At 41.2% G+C, this 18067-nt stretch overlaps 1 protein-coding gene across 16 annotated transcripts; it reads right to left on the bottom strand.

Annotated features, from left to right (window-relative positions):
• Nucleotides 1-965: 965 nt before the first annotated feature.
• zmynd8 (zinc finger, MYND-type containing 8) lies at nt 966-18067 on the bottom strand. 16 transcript variants are annotated; one of them, XM_068593748.1, is made up of 23 exons: nt 17919-18015; nt 15125-15258; nt 13049-13322; nt 10070-10137; nt 9700-9854; nt 7662-7883; nt 7352-7465; nt 6851-6916; nt 6563-6655; nt 6376-6463; nt 6023-6078; nt 5821-5898; nt 5602-5717; nt 5020-5519; nt 4796-4930; nt 4488-4643; nt 3793-4320; nt 3134-3646; nt 2754-2950; nt 2326-2406; nt 2150-2228; nt 1823-2062; nt 966-1679 (listed from the first exon to the last, which is right to left on the bottom strand). In XM_068593748.1, exons 4-23 carry the CDS (start codon nt 10092-10094, stop codon nt 1504-1506), a joined length of 3618 nt encoding a protein of 1205 aa, XP_068449849.1. In that variant the 5' UTR covers nt 10095-10137; nt 13049-13322; nt 15125-15258; nt 17919-18015; the 3' UTR covers nt 966-1503. The 16 variants fall into 16 exon arrangements, with proteins under 16 accessions (XP_068449849.1, XP_068449853.1, XP_068449844.1 ...); XM_068593752.1 differs by lacking the exons at nt 15125-15258; nt 17919-18015 and adding exons at nt 12456-12576; nt 12793-12831 and having other exon boundaries at nt 13077-13357; XM_068593743.1 differs by lacking the exon at nt 13049-13322.

Genomic DNA, 18067 nt, shown 5'->3' with positions numbered 1-18067 from the left:
CAGCGCCCCCACTGGCCAGGAGGGCAACTGAGCACACAATGCTTAATGCTGTTAGGCTTCAATGTACGCGCTTACTCGATACAAGTTAATACATATTTTGTTAATCAAGGTACGTGGGTCACTTTTAAATACCCTGTAGACATGAGAGCAGATAGTTGTTGTTGGTTGTTTTTCTTTTACCGTGTGACCGTATATGATCGTTTTGAACGTTTATTCTGTTGTATACTTTGTCAGGGTTTTTTTGCTGCTGATAATAAAACCCAAAGAAAGGAAATGAACGGTCTCCTGTCATGCGCGTGCGAGAGAACTCTGTGTCTGCAGCTCTTTAGTGGCTTCATGAAAACACAGACGAAACGCCGTTTTTTTCCTTTATTGGAAAAAAACATCAACTTGGCCTTATTTTATGAATAGTTACCTATAGCAAAGTTGAATACATTTTAACTTACTATTATACTATGGTTCAGGTTGAAATGTGTCTGTGAGGTAACAATGAGTAGGAAGCTGCAATTGCAAAGTTTAAATTAAGCAAATTCACAAAAGTCAGATTTTCTAACTTTTGTCTGTGCTTCTGATATGAATCGCATAAGTTGGATCTCTCGGAAGTCAGTATTTAATGTCCTAACTAACTCCTGACATACATAGTCATGAAATTTCAGCGATTAAAAGAGTTAAGAACAAAGTCAGCGTGAAACTAACAAAATATTTAGTCTTATGAAATTTACATATATAAAAATAATTCCAACACATGAACAAGTTTCTCTCAGACAACAATGTAATAAAACCTACGATGGCACTGCTTTTGGAAAATAGCTTCTCAAGTTGTATAATCTTATCTTGAGTTTCAGAAATAAACTGTTGAAAACCAATTTATCTACTAAACCTAAACAATTATTTATTTTTAAATATGAACTTGTTTCAGACTGCTTCATTCCTTAATTAGACCACATTGTAACAATAGAAACAGCTTGTTTAAAATGTTTGTATTTGTTATTTTCTTTGCAGTATACAGCAGGCAACAATAGAATAACAAATAAATTAACATAGAATACAAAATAAAGAATTTACAGACATTTCTGTCAACAGTCTAATCTAAATCTGGGTGGTCCATTAGCACGGGTTACATTTTTGCAGTCTTAAACTGTTTAATTGTTGTCCTTTACACGAGATGAATGTTTTGAGACACTCAGGCATGCTTTTAAGATACTGACAGCTCTTTATAGACTGCAAAGCAGTAGGTGAATATGCAGTATACACTTTTTAAACTGCCCCCTCTAGTGGTTACTAACTATCTGCCTTCAGTTTTGATTCCACATTTAAAATGTAAAGACCACTGTGCACTGGGGGGCAGTATGTGAGCCCTGAAAGGCAACAAAGATATATAAATAAAAATAATTTAGATTGCTCCCTTAACAGCTGCTCTAACAGAAAAATGTACGGATACATATCCTTATAGTGAGAAAAAAAACCTATACACATTTACATTTTCAAGTACGGTAAACTTGTTCAGGATAAAGTGACAGCAACGTTGTCCGAGCTCTTCTCCGTGTCATTGTCTTTGTCTGGTGGTGCAGAGACTGCCGTGTCTCTCAGCGAGTTCGGGCCACTGCTAATTGGCCCTAAAACTTTGTTTGGGGGGTCTGCTGTCGACTCAGCCTCAGGCTCTTGCTGTGGAGCTGTGGCTAGAAATAGAACAGTGAAAAGTCACATATATGAACATGTGAGTGGTGATTGTGTAGGCAAGAAAGAGACTGGAGAAGAAGAATACAAAAATGAATAACTCGAGCATGTGTGAATGCATGTTGAAGCTAGCATGTGCTGTTACCTGACTGAGTGCAGGACTTCATGTGTTCTGGCCAGTGGGCTTGCTGACACGGGTAATCACAGTAGCTGGTGTTCCAGCAGCAGTAGAAAATGGCCTCTTTTCTGCAGTTGGCACACCACTGTTTCTTCTTTGTCTCGTCCACTGCTTGTTGCTTCTCCTGCTCCGTCTGTTTCTTCACCTCGCTCACCAACCTCTCTCTCTCCTGTTCCAGACTTTGCCTCATCTCCGCCATTGTCAGTTCTACAGTGAAGGGCACAGACGCATGATCAAACACAAGTGGGGGATGTATTTCGCGGGATGTATTTTACTGATTGACAAAGTTCTCACCAAGATTGTGTTTCATTTCTGACAGCTCTTGTTGATGCAGCCACTGTAATTTTTCTATTTCGATTCTCAGTCGTCTTATCTGAATTAAAAATAAGTTAAGTAAATGGTCACACGCAAAGCAGCTATTATGGTCTCAATAATATTTAGTTACTCCAGGGCCAAGAGCAAACACTTACCTCTGCTATTGTATTGCCTGAAGTACTCTTCGAGAGGTCATTGTAGATTTCAGTCATTGTACCTTTGATTGCATCCATTATCTGAAAAGAGTAGAGCTTAATATTTGAATTTCAGAAAAAAGTATCTTATGGACGTCCAATTAACATGGAAACTGCCACACTTTTTTTTTTTTCACTCGTCATCTTCAAGTTTTATATATTTCAATTTATGTCAAATATGCAGTTTGAAAGCTATCAAGAACTGCTATCAACTGAATCTCAGTTTATTATAGACACCTGAAATTTGTAAACCCCCGGGAGAAATATACACCAAAATGCTGTCAGGGCTTTTTTAATCTCTTTTATTTGGCCTCAGAAGGATCCGTTAGTGCTGAAGTCCAGTGGATTTGGTGCTTACACAGCAAATGTAAATGGACATTTATACTAACTTTGTTTGTGTACTTGGCAATGTCTGCAGCTACATCCGCTGAGGCTGTGGGGATATACAGGTCGGTTGCCACCGGCGGAGACGTAACAGCTGTGCCTAAATTTGATGCCGACATCAAGGCAACAGAAGATGGGCTACTGGATACTAAGGTGACAGCCGACGTGGATGTGATGAGTGGAGTGTCTTTTTGTTGAACAGCTGGAATTAGAAAACGCTAACGAATCAAAGACATGGAAAAACTGATTATATAATTATATTTAGCAAACACTTAGTTGCTGTCAAGGGTAAATTGTAATTTCTTCCAAACACCATTCATGAAGGAATTTTCAACATTTACTGGCCCCCACAGTGTTAAGTCAAACATGAATAATTGTTTTCTACCTTTAACAGCCTGTCTGGTCTGATAGCGTGTGCTTTGAGACGACTGCTGTGCTGAAGAGGAGGACACTGCTGTCGAGCTGTTCCCAGTGGCCTGTGCCTGGGTCAGCACTGGAGCCTGGCATTCCCTGGGAGACGACGCCTGCGTCTCAGTGTCGGCCGCAGGTGGCTGGTTTTGTTGCTGTCGCTGCACCTTCTGCATGTGCCACTTCTGAGAGGAGGTCTGAAACTTGGCAGTGGGACTCCACACCACAGCTCTCTGCACCACCGGCACCGTCTCTCTGGGCAGCAGAGGACGCTGTTTCTTCAACGCTGGTGTGGTCAAGGCTGAGGAGGAGGAGGAGGAAGAGGGGGGTGTTGCGGTGGCACTGGACACAGCTGCAAGGCTTATGGTTGCGGGTGAGGGAGTAGTGAAGGAGACCATGGTGACAGGGATGGCCATGGGTGACTGTGTGGAGACGCTGGAGGGAGCTGTACTGTTTTGAGACAGGAGTGTCGATGGGGTCAGGGCTTTCCCTACAATGGAAAGTACATTATTTACCAGTTCCTCCTGTTCAAAGTTGGCGATCTTTCCACTTTTACATATGCTAAAAATAAACATGCCATTCTGTGTGTGTTTGATTATTTGTTGGGGGATCAACACAAAAACGTACAACTCTCACCTTCAGTTTTACCAGCGGAAGACTCTTTAACGGCGGTGTTGCCTTTCCTGCTCCTCTTCCTGTCCTTGCCTCCCTGTTCCTCTCCGAGGTCAATAACCAGCTCTCTCTCTGAGTCAGAGTCATCCACGGGCACAGGCTTCTTTGTCTCTTCTTTTACCTGACCCTTCTCCCTGAGACTAGGTGGCCCTGGAGGTGCTTTGGTCTTTTCTGCGCTCTCTTTTTCAGAATCTGTGCTTATTTGCTCTTTAGTTGGAGCATCGGGTGTTGTTGTAGTGGCGTCGCCTGCTGCAGTCTCGGATGACACGGGCAAATCAGCTTTACTCTCTCGGCTCGCAGACGATTGGTCTTTAGCTTTGCCTTTGGTAGAATCCTTCTGGGCCTCATCACTGAGTGCTGCTTCCTGGCCATCTTTTGTCTTTTGCTCCTCATCACTGGCATACTCACTGTCACTGGAGTCAGATTTATCAGAGTCCTCTGAGTCACTGTGTTCCACACCTTTGTACCCATCAACGGATATCTCATCTATACCTGCAAAACAAAGTAAATGATGTGGGATATATCACACATCATCACATATTCACATCCCAAGATGTGTTCTGTGAAACAACTTTTCCATTTGGGCAATGATTCTGCTGACTATCCTCAACAGAAATACTTAAGACATTGTTATTTTTTTCCATGCATCCTCCACTGACCCAACTGTGCCTTGCAACTCTCGATAGTTTTGTCCAAGTTCAGCTGGAAACGGCTCTTGATCTGTCTCTTTGGAGAGGTGAGGACTGGCGTGGCTCCTTGTTTCTGCTGAACCGTCTCACTAAGCTCCTTCAGGTCCATTTCTGCTTTACTCCGATCTGGAAGATTGCAATGTAAAATAGTTCCTAACAGCCGTATCTACACAAGAGAGAGACTTCAATTTGAGCAAAATCGTGTCCAATGGTGACCTGTATTAGCTCACAGATAATGGACATTATTATGCATACTATATAATTGACAAAATATTCACCAAGATTTAGGTTTAGTATGCTTCCTGTCGGTGGTGTCTTCTCCTGCTTGGGAGCGCCAGGAGCTTGAGAGTGGAATGGTTTAGGGCTGTCTAAGGAACTGCCTGCAGGACACGGTCGAGGATGGGCAGGTGATGCTGTCAAGAAAAATTCATCGTTAGATTAAGTCCCCTGACATTAGACACAACATACCCATTGCTACACTAAAGAGAACCCGGTGAAATACCTGTACAGTCCATGGACTCTTCTCCTGTACTGTACTGGCTGTTTGGAGCCTTTGTCTGGGACTTGTCTGCTGTCTCCGTTTCCCCATCTGAACCAGTATGGGCAGAGGAGTTGGTGCTCATGGGGGAACGAGGCATATCACTGAGGGGGAGCCGTCGGCCTGCTGTGCTCCCTCCTACTCCGGCCCCGGACAGCATGGTCCTGGCCAGAGAGATCTTGGGTGATGCCGTCATATCAAAGCTCAGCTTTATCTTCTCCTGTTTCTCAGGTTTGATTGGGGTGGATGACGGGTTGGAGGGATCCAGCAGCATCTGGAAGTTGTTGTCAGGAGTGTAAGGTGTCCTGAAGGGGGCATAGTTAAACACTCCAAACTTCTTCCTCATGTTCTCCACATAGACCTCCATCTCTTGCATGGCACTGTTGAAGATGCTCTTGGTCTTCTTCACAGAGAATGGAATCTCTTTGGACATGAGGTAGCAATTATTTAAAGGCACCCAAGCCCTACGTGATAAAAAATTCACATCATGAACAAATTGTGACGTGTGCCAAACTAACAGATAACTGAAGCACAGAGGACTGATACCTGTCATGCTGACCAAAAAATCGAGCATCTACTTGTCCATCTTTGTCCCGCAGAGCTTTAGCTGGCCAGAATGGAAATCCTTTCAGTTTGGCCCAAACTAGAGGGTGTGGGTTACTCTGCAGACATACAGTAAGGCTGTATATTAGTGATCTATTCTAAAAATGGTAAACAATCGGAGGAAAACCACAACAGAAACTTCAAGTCACTCAACTAGCTTACACAAGGCTCACAGAACCAGTTGTCCCTCTTTTGGCAAGCAGACAGATAACACTCAGGACAAACTTCAATCTCATTCATCTGCAATTAAAGAACCAGAAGACATATGAAATTAAGTTTTCAGCTGTCACGTCTCATGTTTCAAATTAATCAACCGATCAATATCAAATATAAAGATATTTTTTGATCCAAACCAGATACACACCTCATGTTCACAGATCTTTACTATCACTTTAGCTGTAGCCGTAAGTTTGTGATTGCCTGAAACAAGGACATACGTTTATATTAAACTATATAAATACAAAGTAGTTATGCTGATAATCCAATGTGATATATATCATATTGTATAATAACAGCATGTTATTATTTGACAACATTATATTATTCAAATGAATTATTAAAAGCAAAAATTAACTAACATCTGAGCATCGAAAGGTGGAACATAGTTGATTTCGATGATCAATTAGACTATTCATGTATGTCATTTTATTAAAATCATGACATCGCTTTAATCTGCTGGATTATTCTTAAAGGTTTTCACCACACAATAAAACATACCTCCATTGTATATAATACAGTTGTGCAAAATCCATTTTGCATCTGCCAAGAAGGCCTCTGTGCAGCCATACATTTTCTTTTTAACATTCTGCGGTGGAAAAAGTAAAGATGGTGCCCGACTGACAAACTTTTTAACATTGTTACATTCATACTATCAAAGAAGAGTATGTGAAAGATGGTGGATTACCTTCTCAAGAGTGCAAAGGTCCATAGGGTGAAAAATGTACTCTGCGTAATCTGGATGCTGTTCAAGCGAGACCGGTTTCTGGAAGGGTTCGGTCTGTGGAATCGAGTGGACAGAAAAGAAAGTGAAGAAAAATAAACTCTCAGGCCAAACCGACCGCACAGCCTTCTACCGCACATGCTACCACCATGCTACTACAAAAACAAATCTAAAAGCCACTTCAAACAAAAGCTGAAAAACCAGTGGAGGAAGAAATCATGATGGGGTCTTGTTAGTGTTGTAATTGATTACCCAATTAAAAGTCTTTCTCTGCGTGGAAGCTGCATGGGGGGAGCGAGATGACAAGCGGGGATGATCCTGAAAGAGAGTGAGAGGGGCAGCTGTATCCTCACCACCAGCTAGCATGTTCACCTTCATGGTTTCCAGCCATGACAGGCTCATTCTAGCATAATGACTATGATTGTTATTAGTTCTGTTGTTAGACACAATTTGCACATGCAAATCAATAATGTATCATGCTGGACTGAGTGGCAGATCTTTGTGGGTGCAGATCTTAACACCTGGCACAACTGATAGGAATATAATGGTTGCATAAGCAATCTAAAAAAATAAGACTGGTCAGAAAAGAGCGCATGCCAATGTCTAGGTGATACATCTAAATGTACAATTAGAAAACGCAGCAATGGGAATAAACAGTGTACCCCATTTGTAATTAGATCATCTGCCACAACACAATGTAATCAGTTTGGTAGCATGTATTCCCTAGAAAGACAGAGAGACCAGAGTACTTACACCTGGCTGTTTCATCTTCTGAAGGGCAAACTTTAGTAGGTAAGACAGCTGCTCTATAGTTAGCATCATCATGGCTTTGCTCTGAGTCTCTATACACTCAGCAACTGTTATTTTCTGAAAGACATCAAGAGGAAAATAGTTCTTATCCCATAATTGCACAAAATGTATGTGTTTTTTTTTTCTTTAATTTACATCCAAACTTACTGAGAGGCCCTCAGTAATTAAACAAATATCACTACAGGTTTTTCACACAATGCTTTGAAATATGGTTTACGACGACCCGACACTGTACATATTCCTGGGTGAGTACCTCACACTCCGGACAGAACCAGTCGCCCTCGGGCTCGGCTGGTAGTTTGAGGCACTTGGCGTGGTACACCCTGGGGCAGAGCTCACAGCAGAGCACCTGGCCCTCGCGGTGGCACAGCCAGCAGTAGAAGTCGTTCCTGCCGTCCTGCGGTACAACATCAACAGGGTCTGTGGTGAGTGCTGGCTGCTTCACATAGTAAAAGGGACCATGTCTTAGCTGTGACTGGAATGCAGGCAAAAGAAAGACAAAGATGGGAAGGTCAAAATCAGGCCAGAGATTAAAGAAGCCAAGCAGACATGCACAGCATCACAAAAAGAAGGCACACATGTTACACACTAACTGGTTTCTGAACACAATCATCCCCAATGTGCAGAAGGGTAAACAGTGAGGCCAGGCTGGATCAAATCAAGGGTTCAGATGTTTCAGTTCCTACTAATCATTTACAAAGGTCAACTTAATACGTCAAGTGTAAGATACTAGCAATCATTTACCGACTGTGCAGTTGTAAACTGCTTCACACACAAAGGGAGCACAGCATGCACTTAGCACTTTCTCAGATTGCGTTTGACTGAAATACTGTCTATTTTAAATAAATTGTTGTCAGCTTTCTTTCAGACCTCAGAAAACACACTAAGTTACTCGTGCCAGTAGTATCAAATGTGATTGAACAATTAAAACAATACAGATTCATATGAGCAGATAATCACAACATTAACACTGTAAAATACAGTGACATAACATGCTAGTGCAAGGAAATACTGAAATATTTAGATCTCAACAGAGCAGACAAGGTTGAAATCACTGCCCCAGATATTATGTAACCACATCACAACATTTCGCCACTGGTAGAGTCAGACTTTCAACAGAAGAAATTAAATAATATGAATAAAAGTGCACAGAATTACATGAGAATATCATCCATTCATCAAATGTCAAACATCCATAAACGACCAGGAAATCCAACCGATCATAGCTAGTGAAAAGGACAAAAGTACATGAAGCTGGACAAGTATCGCTTTGACCCAACCTCAGTTAACTGCACTGGATAAGGTTCACGGCAGAAGGGACTCATTCCTGAAGAACTGTCTACATACACAATATCTCCTTTTTTTTATTTAACTTAATTTCTCTACAATAAATCAATCGAATTAAAAGAACCCCTTCCTCAATGGAGCTGCGAAGTGGCCAACAGTTAAGAGTGTGGTTATAGCTTCCAAGTGTATGTGCCTAATGTGTGTTGATGTCAAGCAGCTGGATATCCCTACAAAACAACATGCATGCTCAGTGAACCTACCCTGAATTTAAATATTGACAGTATAAATTACTGATCACACATGTTATCGATTGTATCAGTGCACCTACAATTATCATTCACTGAATATGAGTGGCTGAATGAGACAGCTTTAATATATATATATTTTTTTTTATATTGCAGTGTTATGAGTAACAATATAAAAGCAGAGAGTTTTTAACTGATTTTAACAGGATGTGGTGTGCCAACGTGTCTAAAATATCTTGCTGAAATAAGACAAGCAAAGAAAGTTCTTTTCTGTCAACTAAAGCTCAGAAAACAAGAAGAAAGTGAAGACAAATTCAAAAGTAAATAATACTAGCAGCAGACTATGCAATAATGTCCTGCCAAGTATGTAAAGAAAAACTTAAAATACATATAATAAATTTATAGTACTTCATATAATTTAGTTGTAAATCACTTTAAATAACATGTAAATGCAATCTTTTTAGAGGCAGTGAGCATCACAAAGTGTTATGCATCTGATGGTGGCAGGAGACGCCTCAGAGCTTTAGCAGGTAAAACCAAAACTATCCACATTGGACGTAAGAGCAGAATGAGTTTTAGTGATCTGATTAGTGATTGAACTGACACTTTAAGACAACTGTATAAACATGTAACATTTTAGGTTTCAAGCTTTACTTTATAAAAGTGGTTGTCTGGTGTGAGTCTGACTATCAAAAGGGAATCCATCAATCAGGTTGTGAGTGATCATCGGTTTGAATCCTCTTTGTTGGTGACTGGTACCTGGTCTTTGCCGCTGCTAACAGCACCTGGTTTCTTCTTCTTTTTTATGGGAGGGCAGGGGGATGTTTCAGCAGAGGAGTGACCATTAGACGAGTGAGAGGGACTCGGCATCCTTCGTTTGTGGGTCATTCGTTCCGTTGACCCCGTGTCCGAAACTGCACACAAAAGTACAACGAAATTTCTTTCAGCAGGAAGAAACACCAGAGATGACTCAAGATACCTTTTTTGCACTTCCACCCATGGGTGAAGCCAGTAAGCATGGTGAGTTAATATAAAACAAACAAAACCAGATTAATATGACTGCGTAGAGAGACACAGCGCTTTGCCACACTATTCACAAACAAACCTGGTAAGTACTGTGTGTTCTTACCCTTGGATCGCGTCGAGATCTCCATTCCGTCTGTTGTAATCTCAGCTTTCTCCTCTTCCTCTGCCACACTGACCCAAAAAAGAGCATCGTCAAAGCGTTACCAGTCAAACATAAACTACAGCGAAAGATTTCTCATATCTATCACTGTTATTATCATAAAGTTAGGGGGAGGCTATTTGAAATTGTTCTTTAGAACAACACATTCTTCAGAACACATTGTTTAGAGCTGCGGTCTCCAACCACCGGGCCGCGATACTGGTCCGTGGGTCCCTTGGTACCGAGTCGCATAGAAAGAATGAATGAAAAAAATGTTGATTCGTTGATGATCAAGGTTCGTTGAAATGTTGATCAAGGTCAAAAAGATGTTTCATTTAGAAAAATGACCGGATACATCTGCCTGTGCGTCTGACCTCTTGACACACGTCACGTGATACGTTACTCCAAAAATGAAACTTAAAAATACGTTTAAACTCTGCCGGTGTTTTGGATTAAAATCAAGAAAGAATATCCTAAGATCACCACAAAAGCTCTGAAAACCTGCTTCCATTTCTAACATCCTGTCCTTGTAAAGCAGGTTGTAAGTTAGGGAGTAGACAGGACGAAAAGTTTAAGTTATAGAGTAGACTGGACTAAAGGTTTCAAATTATGGAGTAGACTGGACTAAACTTTTAAGTTATGGAGTAGACTGGACTAAAGGGTTAAGTTATGGACTAGACTGGACTAAAGGTTTAAGTTATGGACTAGACTGGACTAAAGGTTTAAGTCATAGAGTAGACTGGACGAAAGGTTTAAGTTACAGAGTAGACTAAAAACAAGGTTGAGGACCACTGCTTTAGAGGTACGCTCCAACATCACAGTCAATTAGCCGAACAAGCTAAACCGCCATTGGAGGCCAAATGAAAGCTCCAGTAATTTAAACAATACATTTACCTAGTTTCAAAGTTGCAAATAGTGTTACATTTACTCATCTGAGGCCAAATCTCAGCTTTTTATTTCACAACACAGCTGATTGTGTCATTCAAAATACGATCTTGATCATTGATGACCTCCACTTCTGCGCAACATGTAAATGCTTGTTTTTTTCTGCAATACATTTATTTTAAAGCTTGTTAATAAACAGGCTCACCCACTTGTTAATACATTTTCCCCGTTCTGCTACAATGGGGTTGTTCTCTACGAGAAAGGTCCATTTTGCTAGCAGGCTGTTTCTTGACATGAATGTAATCATGGTTTGATTTTGGCGCTTAGTTGGAAACAAAAGCATCAAAAACCCTCTGTAAAATTTCAAATTCAAACTACATCTTACAACGTGCTATGTTTATAACAAAGGTTTCAGAGACTTAGAATTATAAAGACAGGAAATTAAATTATTACCAGCAACGGGAAGCTAGATTGTGTCTATGAATGATTACATTTTAAACCAAGTATGTATTGTATTGGATAGGAAAACGCTGAAAATGTTGAGTGCGTGCGGTTGACAAGAGCACAGTTTTCAACGTTTTCTACTCGACTGAAGGTTTCGTGATTTCAATAAGCACATCCAAAAATGTATTATCACAAAATAAAAGAACTAGGCTGCATGACAACTTAAAATATAAAGAGTCTCCAAAATAACTTATGCCAGACAAGGAATGTATTAGAAGATAGATGGGAATCTGCAATGATCATCAAAAAAAAGAAAATATGTCTATAATGTAAAAAGAATTGATGTGTAAACAACCCAGACTTTAATTCTGTGCATTTGTAGTCACAGACTATTTTAAGTGTAATTAATTTACTAAAAACATAAAACAAAAACAGATAATATGGCCAGTAGAATTATTATTCATTTTTTTCTATATATTTCGGGCTATTATGAAATCTTTTGGCCACAATAATTGTGTTGTAAAATCTGCATATTGATTTTACAGCAACGATATCACTCAAACCATCCTAATGTCAAGCTCTGAAGTACAATTAGGTGACTCAGTCAGACGACTTCTCAATGTTGACAACACTTGATTAAAGACAACCAACACTGAAACCAAAGCGGCTCAATGTGCAGGGCCCAATCATAAACATCAGGAGCCTTTCTCATGACCACAGATCTATAAATAGTAAACATGACAACACAGAACAAAAGAATCGCCAGTGGCCGAACCTTCTGACACCCAGAGAAAGTAAAAAGCATGTAAATGGGAGTTCCCTGCTGTTTTAGAACAACCGCACCACATTCATTGATCATGTGGCCTAATAACAGACAGCATGTCAGAGTGGATTGCACAATCACAATCCGAGTCCTTTCGAGCAGCATTGTTGAAAATGCAGGCTACGACGTGCTAGGAACCACCTTCTGTTCAGAATCCGCCCAACAGGTTTTTCTCAGTATCAGTTCAACATGATTCACCTTGGTTTGCAGGCGTCCTGTTGTCGATCCTATTATTATTGCCATTTTCTCTGATGCCAAAGCAGAGCGCTGGCCTTGTCGTTCAGATGGCTTCAATTCTGCCAATTTTTTATTTCACTTACTGCCGAGGAAAGCCCCATCGAAAAGAAGAATAGACAGAAATTCATGCTTGCATTTCAATAATCTCGTTCACTAACCCTCCTCCACACAGACACACACCTCCTGCCCCTCCATCAATAAAGAAGAATGAAATATCAGACAGGAACACTGCACATCTGCACAGGCAGACAGGAGAGCAGTGTGCAGTGCAATGGCTGTACTGGCCTCCTCATCTAACCTGTCTGGACAGCCTCGCACAATCTACCCCAGCAACATCCTGTCATGTCCAGGGCAGGAAACACAGCAACAGAAGACAAAGAGAGAAAGAGACAGGGACAAGGACAAAGATCAATACTACTACATCCTGACAACGACATTTCTAAATCAAAGACCAAAGAGCACACAAACGGCCTATTGTAACCTACATACAAGCCTCTCCACACCCACCATTGCCACAACACCCATGCTTCAACGTAGGAAATCAACAAGCATACCTTTTTCTTTCTTTCTCTCCTTACTCACATAGAGATTCTTCAGCCTATTCTTTAATCTTTTTCAATTATTGAGGGCGTAGGGGGATGAGGGAAACGATGGGTCCAGGTTTCCCAGAAGGCCTTCTCTCCCTGCTGCTCTCTCCTGCAATTGTCAATCTTTAACCTCGGCTGCAGGCTGCCGATTGGCTTGAGCACCACACGGAGGTGGCTGATTGGGTGCTCAGCTCGGTGTGCCACACAGGCTCTCTTCTCCCCGCTCTCCTCAGCCACAGTGCTGCAATGCAGAAAGGAGACTGATCCTCACTGTTGCTAAAAAAAACCCCAGAAAAACCAAGTGTGTCACTCTCTTTAAACTCCATGCAGACATACACCGGCCGTGTGCCTTTTATCAGACATGTAAGATGCAGCTCTTGACAGAGAGATGATCTGATTCTCTCCCTCACTGTGCTCTCAGCCAGTGGATGTGTATGGCATCCATTTTGAACACACACACACTCCCTCTCTCTACCTCTCTCTCTTCCTCCCTCACTCACTCACTCTGACCACTGTGCACACCGCACACACCGCACATACACACGGCACCAGGCGAATCTGCTGTAAAAGACCACATGCAGCTTATTATGTGCCCCAGCATGTTGATATGCAGCTTGGGCCTGATACTGGACACAAAGAAAGGACTGCAAATGTCACAGGCCTCCCAGCAGCATGAGCAGCATAACCCCCTCCCTCCTTTGCTCCCTCCCTCTTTCTGCAACGCTTCTTTAACATAAACTATCCAATAATCAATATCTGTCTGGAGATTTAAGTGTGAGCAACATCCACCAAGCTGACAAAAACACAAATAAACAAAATTGCAATATACATCTTTTTCCATCTTTTTTCGGAAGATGAATCTGTTTGACTGAATGTGTACATTTCACTGAATTACTGAAATCGTAAATGTACACAATGGAAGACCAGGCCAAAATATCAAGGCCAACTACATTATCCACGCAGGTCCAAGAAAGTCAACTGGTGAATATTTTCAAAGAGAGAGAACTGAAAAGGCAGTGGAGGTCTGCACCAATCCCCACACCATAGTGGAATGAAGGGATTAGACGAATTAACAAGCACCATTCACAAAACACTGAGGAGGGGGATTTTCTGTTCCAGTCAATGCAGCCTGCTCCTGAACTCTGGTCAAGCAACAGCATGTGCACCATTATATCCAGGCCATAGTTCTCCTGCTCATGTTCAAGACAGCCATCCTCCACTAATAATGGCAAAACAAACGTCACATATTCTACCTAGAAAATATGAAATGTACAAGAATAATAATATTGATAAAGTAGAAATAGATAGACTAAATTATATCTGATTCATGCACACAGAAAACCAATACATATACATAATATCTATCTATATCTCTCTCTCTCTCTCTCTCTCTCTCTCTCTCTCTCTCTCTCTCTCTCTCTCTCTCTCTCTCTATATATATATATATATATATATATATATATATATATATATATATATACACACACACACATACACACAGAATTCAATCTAACCTGTCAAGCCTCTCTGGATGAGATGAGGTTTCAATGCAGAGCCTTTGCAGAGGAAGTCCTTCCCCTCTTCTTTCCTTCTCTCTCACATACAAATACTCAGTGTGCTTGGAGCAGAGGGACAGAAAGGGGAAGCTCTCTAAAATGGCTGACACTCGGCAGCAGAGAACAACACTGGGAGGCAGTGCACACCATTAGGCTCAGGCAATTCCTCCAACTCCGGGACAAATAAGCCGCTCCAACATATTTAGTCCCAGGATAATTGGTATTTTAGAAAACTAGTGAGCAGCTTACAGGTTTAGTCCGGCGAAAAGCATATATATTTTATTCACCCAGTAAAAAATAAAGTAATCATGATTAGGTGAAGTGGGCTTGGGGTGAATCGTGTAAAAATGAGACAAGTAGATAACCCTACTTACTGTCTGTATTTCATTGCCATGTTGGTCTGGCAAATAATTAGCAACAGTGCAATGCTGCCTTGCTTTCGTGCCAGTTTGAGGCCTAAATTAAACTTGCTGTGCTGTCAGTTTACCATCTGCTAATTCCTCTGGGGACTACCATGTGCACTGCTCCCTGTCTGTCCCATCCTGCTCGGATCCCTCACCAGGCCTGCCATCTTGACAGCACAGGACAGGGGCAGCCACAAAAACTCAATCCTCTTTTGATCTTGAGAAAAGAAAGCAGGTTATAGTTAGTACCCTACAAACACAAAATGACCTTACACTTGACCTGTGGCCTCCTACTGTCTGTGTCCAGACGGCCAACCAGTTAGCAGAGGCAATGTGTGTTGTAATGTGCCATGCTATGCTCTCCTTCCAAGCTCCACTCCTGTGCTGTGGGGTGACAAACACTCTTCCCCCTCCCCCAGTCTGTCAGACAAACCTGTGTTATTACTCAGGCACGGACCACACACAGTGGCTGATGCCTTATCAACAGTATTGTGTATGTAAAAGAATGAAAATAGGGCTTACCTCTGTGGATGCATGGCTACAAACTCTGTGTGATATGTCAATGCTTATTAAAACATGGAGGACAGCCCTGTCAGCCCTCAGCCTGCTCAGAGCACAGCCACGGCTCTCCAAGCTGTCCGACTCACTGCTCCAATATAAGGCACACTGAGACTGGCCACGCATGCTGACAAAATGAAAGGCAGCTGCTGATTGGCCGGTGCATTTCCTGGTTGCTTGTCTTTTGTTTAGCATGGGTGAGCTAAAAAACGCAGTACTCAAAGCATGAGGAGCTCGGGCCGGATCAAAACAGTCAGCCTCTGCACACCTATCAGTGACCAAGAAGACCACATGCAGCAGGGACAGCTATGATGGGTAGTCAGCAGATGTGCACACAAAGGAACAGGCCTGTGGCTGTGTTCCTAAGGAGACATTTGTCTCACTAGTTCCCACCCTTAAATTCAAGCAACCATCAAAGTGGGGCTGCTATATAACTGCTATATAAATAAAAGCAAATAGTAAGCAGGCAATGAATACAATGTATACCTATAAAAGTATTAACAATAATGCTAACCATGCAGACTAATATACAGTCATGTGATCACTGGCTCTTGAACTGGTGCGATCATATGTTAACAAGGTGTTCCCACAAAGGCCACAGTTGTACTGTTAAAGATACAGTGACCTCAGGGTCTGCTACATTGTTCCAGCACGGGGCATTATTTAACAAGATCGTTCAATGACTTAGAAGAAAATGTATGGTCCCTGAGAATATATTGGACGCACAGTTCACCTGCATTTGTTGCAATTTGCTGCCACGCTTATGTTTTCTAATGTATATCTTTAGAAAACGTGGTCTTATATCAACATTACCACAGATCACAACTTTGCTTTTGAAAAGTAATTACACAAAAGTCAAGGAGGAAGTAAATAATTATTTTTTAAATAATTAAATAATTTTGTTACAAAATTAGCTATTAAAAAAGAAACAATCCAGTCTCATTTTGACAGACAGTTGTGACTTTGTAGTGACTGTGTAGTGTAGTTCCACACATGTGTGTGGTACAGCCAACAGCTGGAACTAATATGTTAAATGTCAGAGAGTACAATAAAGATGAATGGGTAAACTAGAAAAGCAAATTACATAGCAATAGTAACACTAGTTTAAATCAAATTTGAACACTTTGTATGAATGTTTAAAGGACACTTCTTCTACTTCTAACATGTGTGTTAATACTTGTATTTCGATTTTTATTTTATTTTTGCACTATTCTTTGTTCAGTGTGGTTTGTTCTTGTGCTGCTGTTGTGACATGACTTTCTCCATGGGGATAATAAATAAAGTGTCTATCCAAACGTAAACCTGCAATATAATAATAACATAATAAGCCCCCCCCCCCCCCCCCTCTTCCTCACTGATCAATTTAATAATTCCGGAAATCTATATAATGAATGTGTAACTTGACAGAAAACTGTCCCTGTCATTAATAGGTTCAACGACCTCTTGTGGCAGACCTTCGTAACAGCTCAATCACACTAACCTGGAGGTCCTCCAGTGTTCAAGAACCACCGAATAAACCAGTTTACCATTTCATAACAAAAGTTCAAAAGAACCGTACAGATTGACGCACGAGGGGAATGCACGGGAATATACAATGTAAGGAGGATTATAATACTGGGGGAAGCCATCCTATCGTCTCTCACTAGGACAACAGTGAGCTCACCTAATAAATATTTAAAACCACTTTGAAAAGCAAATATTTAATTTAATTTGGTGGGAAATGGCCGTGGACAGTCTGTGCGGGTTGCCAGCAAAGTAAGGATACCAAATGTGTATAACGTTATAACTACTATATATAAGTTATATATATATATATATATATATATATATATATATATATATATATATATATATATATGTATATATATATATATATATATATATATATATATATATATATATATATATATATATATATATATATTAATACACAACGTCTCGGTGTTAAAACCACAACCGGGTGAGATTGACTTGCTTGCTTTAAAGTTAGCTAGTCTTTCTCCGCTGCTAGCTAAATTGTAGCTAAAGTGACACAAAAAATAACGTTGCTCGGCGTATTCACTCTAAACTATATAAACTCGTAATAAATGTGCGTTTCTTACTCAAGGCGACGGTTTCTCTGTATAATTGTGAAGCTCCTCGCGCACTCGCCGGTTAACGGTCACGTCAGACACCTAACAGGTAACGTTTATACATGTGTGTCGGAGACACTACGCCATTCGTCCATTTACTCACTAAACTAACGTTACATGTTTTAACGAAACATTACAACGACTTGAACACCAGACTGTTGGGTTGCCCCGCCGCATATCGTGTCACCTTTGTCCGTCTCCACTGGGAGCTACCGGTCGGAGTCCAGTCGGCAGACGACGACGCGGTGAGCTGAGGAAGAAGCCGGCCCGCAACGAGCCCCGCAGTCCCCAAGATGGCGCCCTGTAACGAGACTTTGCTGCTCTGGTCAGAGCTGG

Source organism: Clinocottus analis, unplaced genomic scaffold (assembly GCF_023055335.1).
Source record: "Clinocottus analis isolate CAN_PGR_092001 unplaced genomic scaffold, fCliAna1.0.p SCAF_3, whole genome shotgun sequence".
NCBI lineage: Eukaryota > Metazoa > Chordata > Actinopteri > Perciformes > Cottidae > Clinocottus > Clinocottus analis.
Note: the sequence above shows the minus strand (reverse complement) of the source record. Positions and strands in the feature narration are given on the sequence as shown.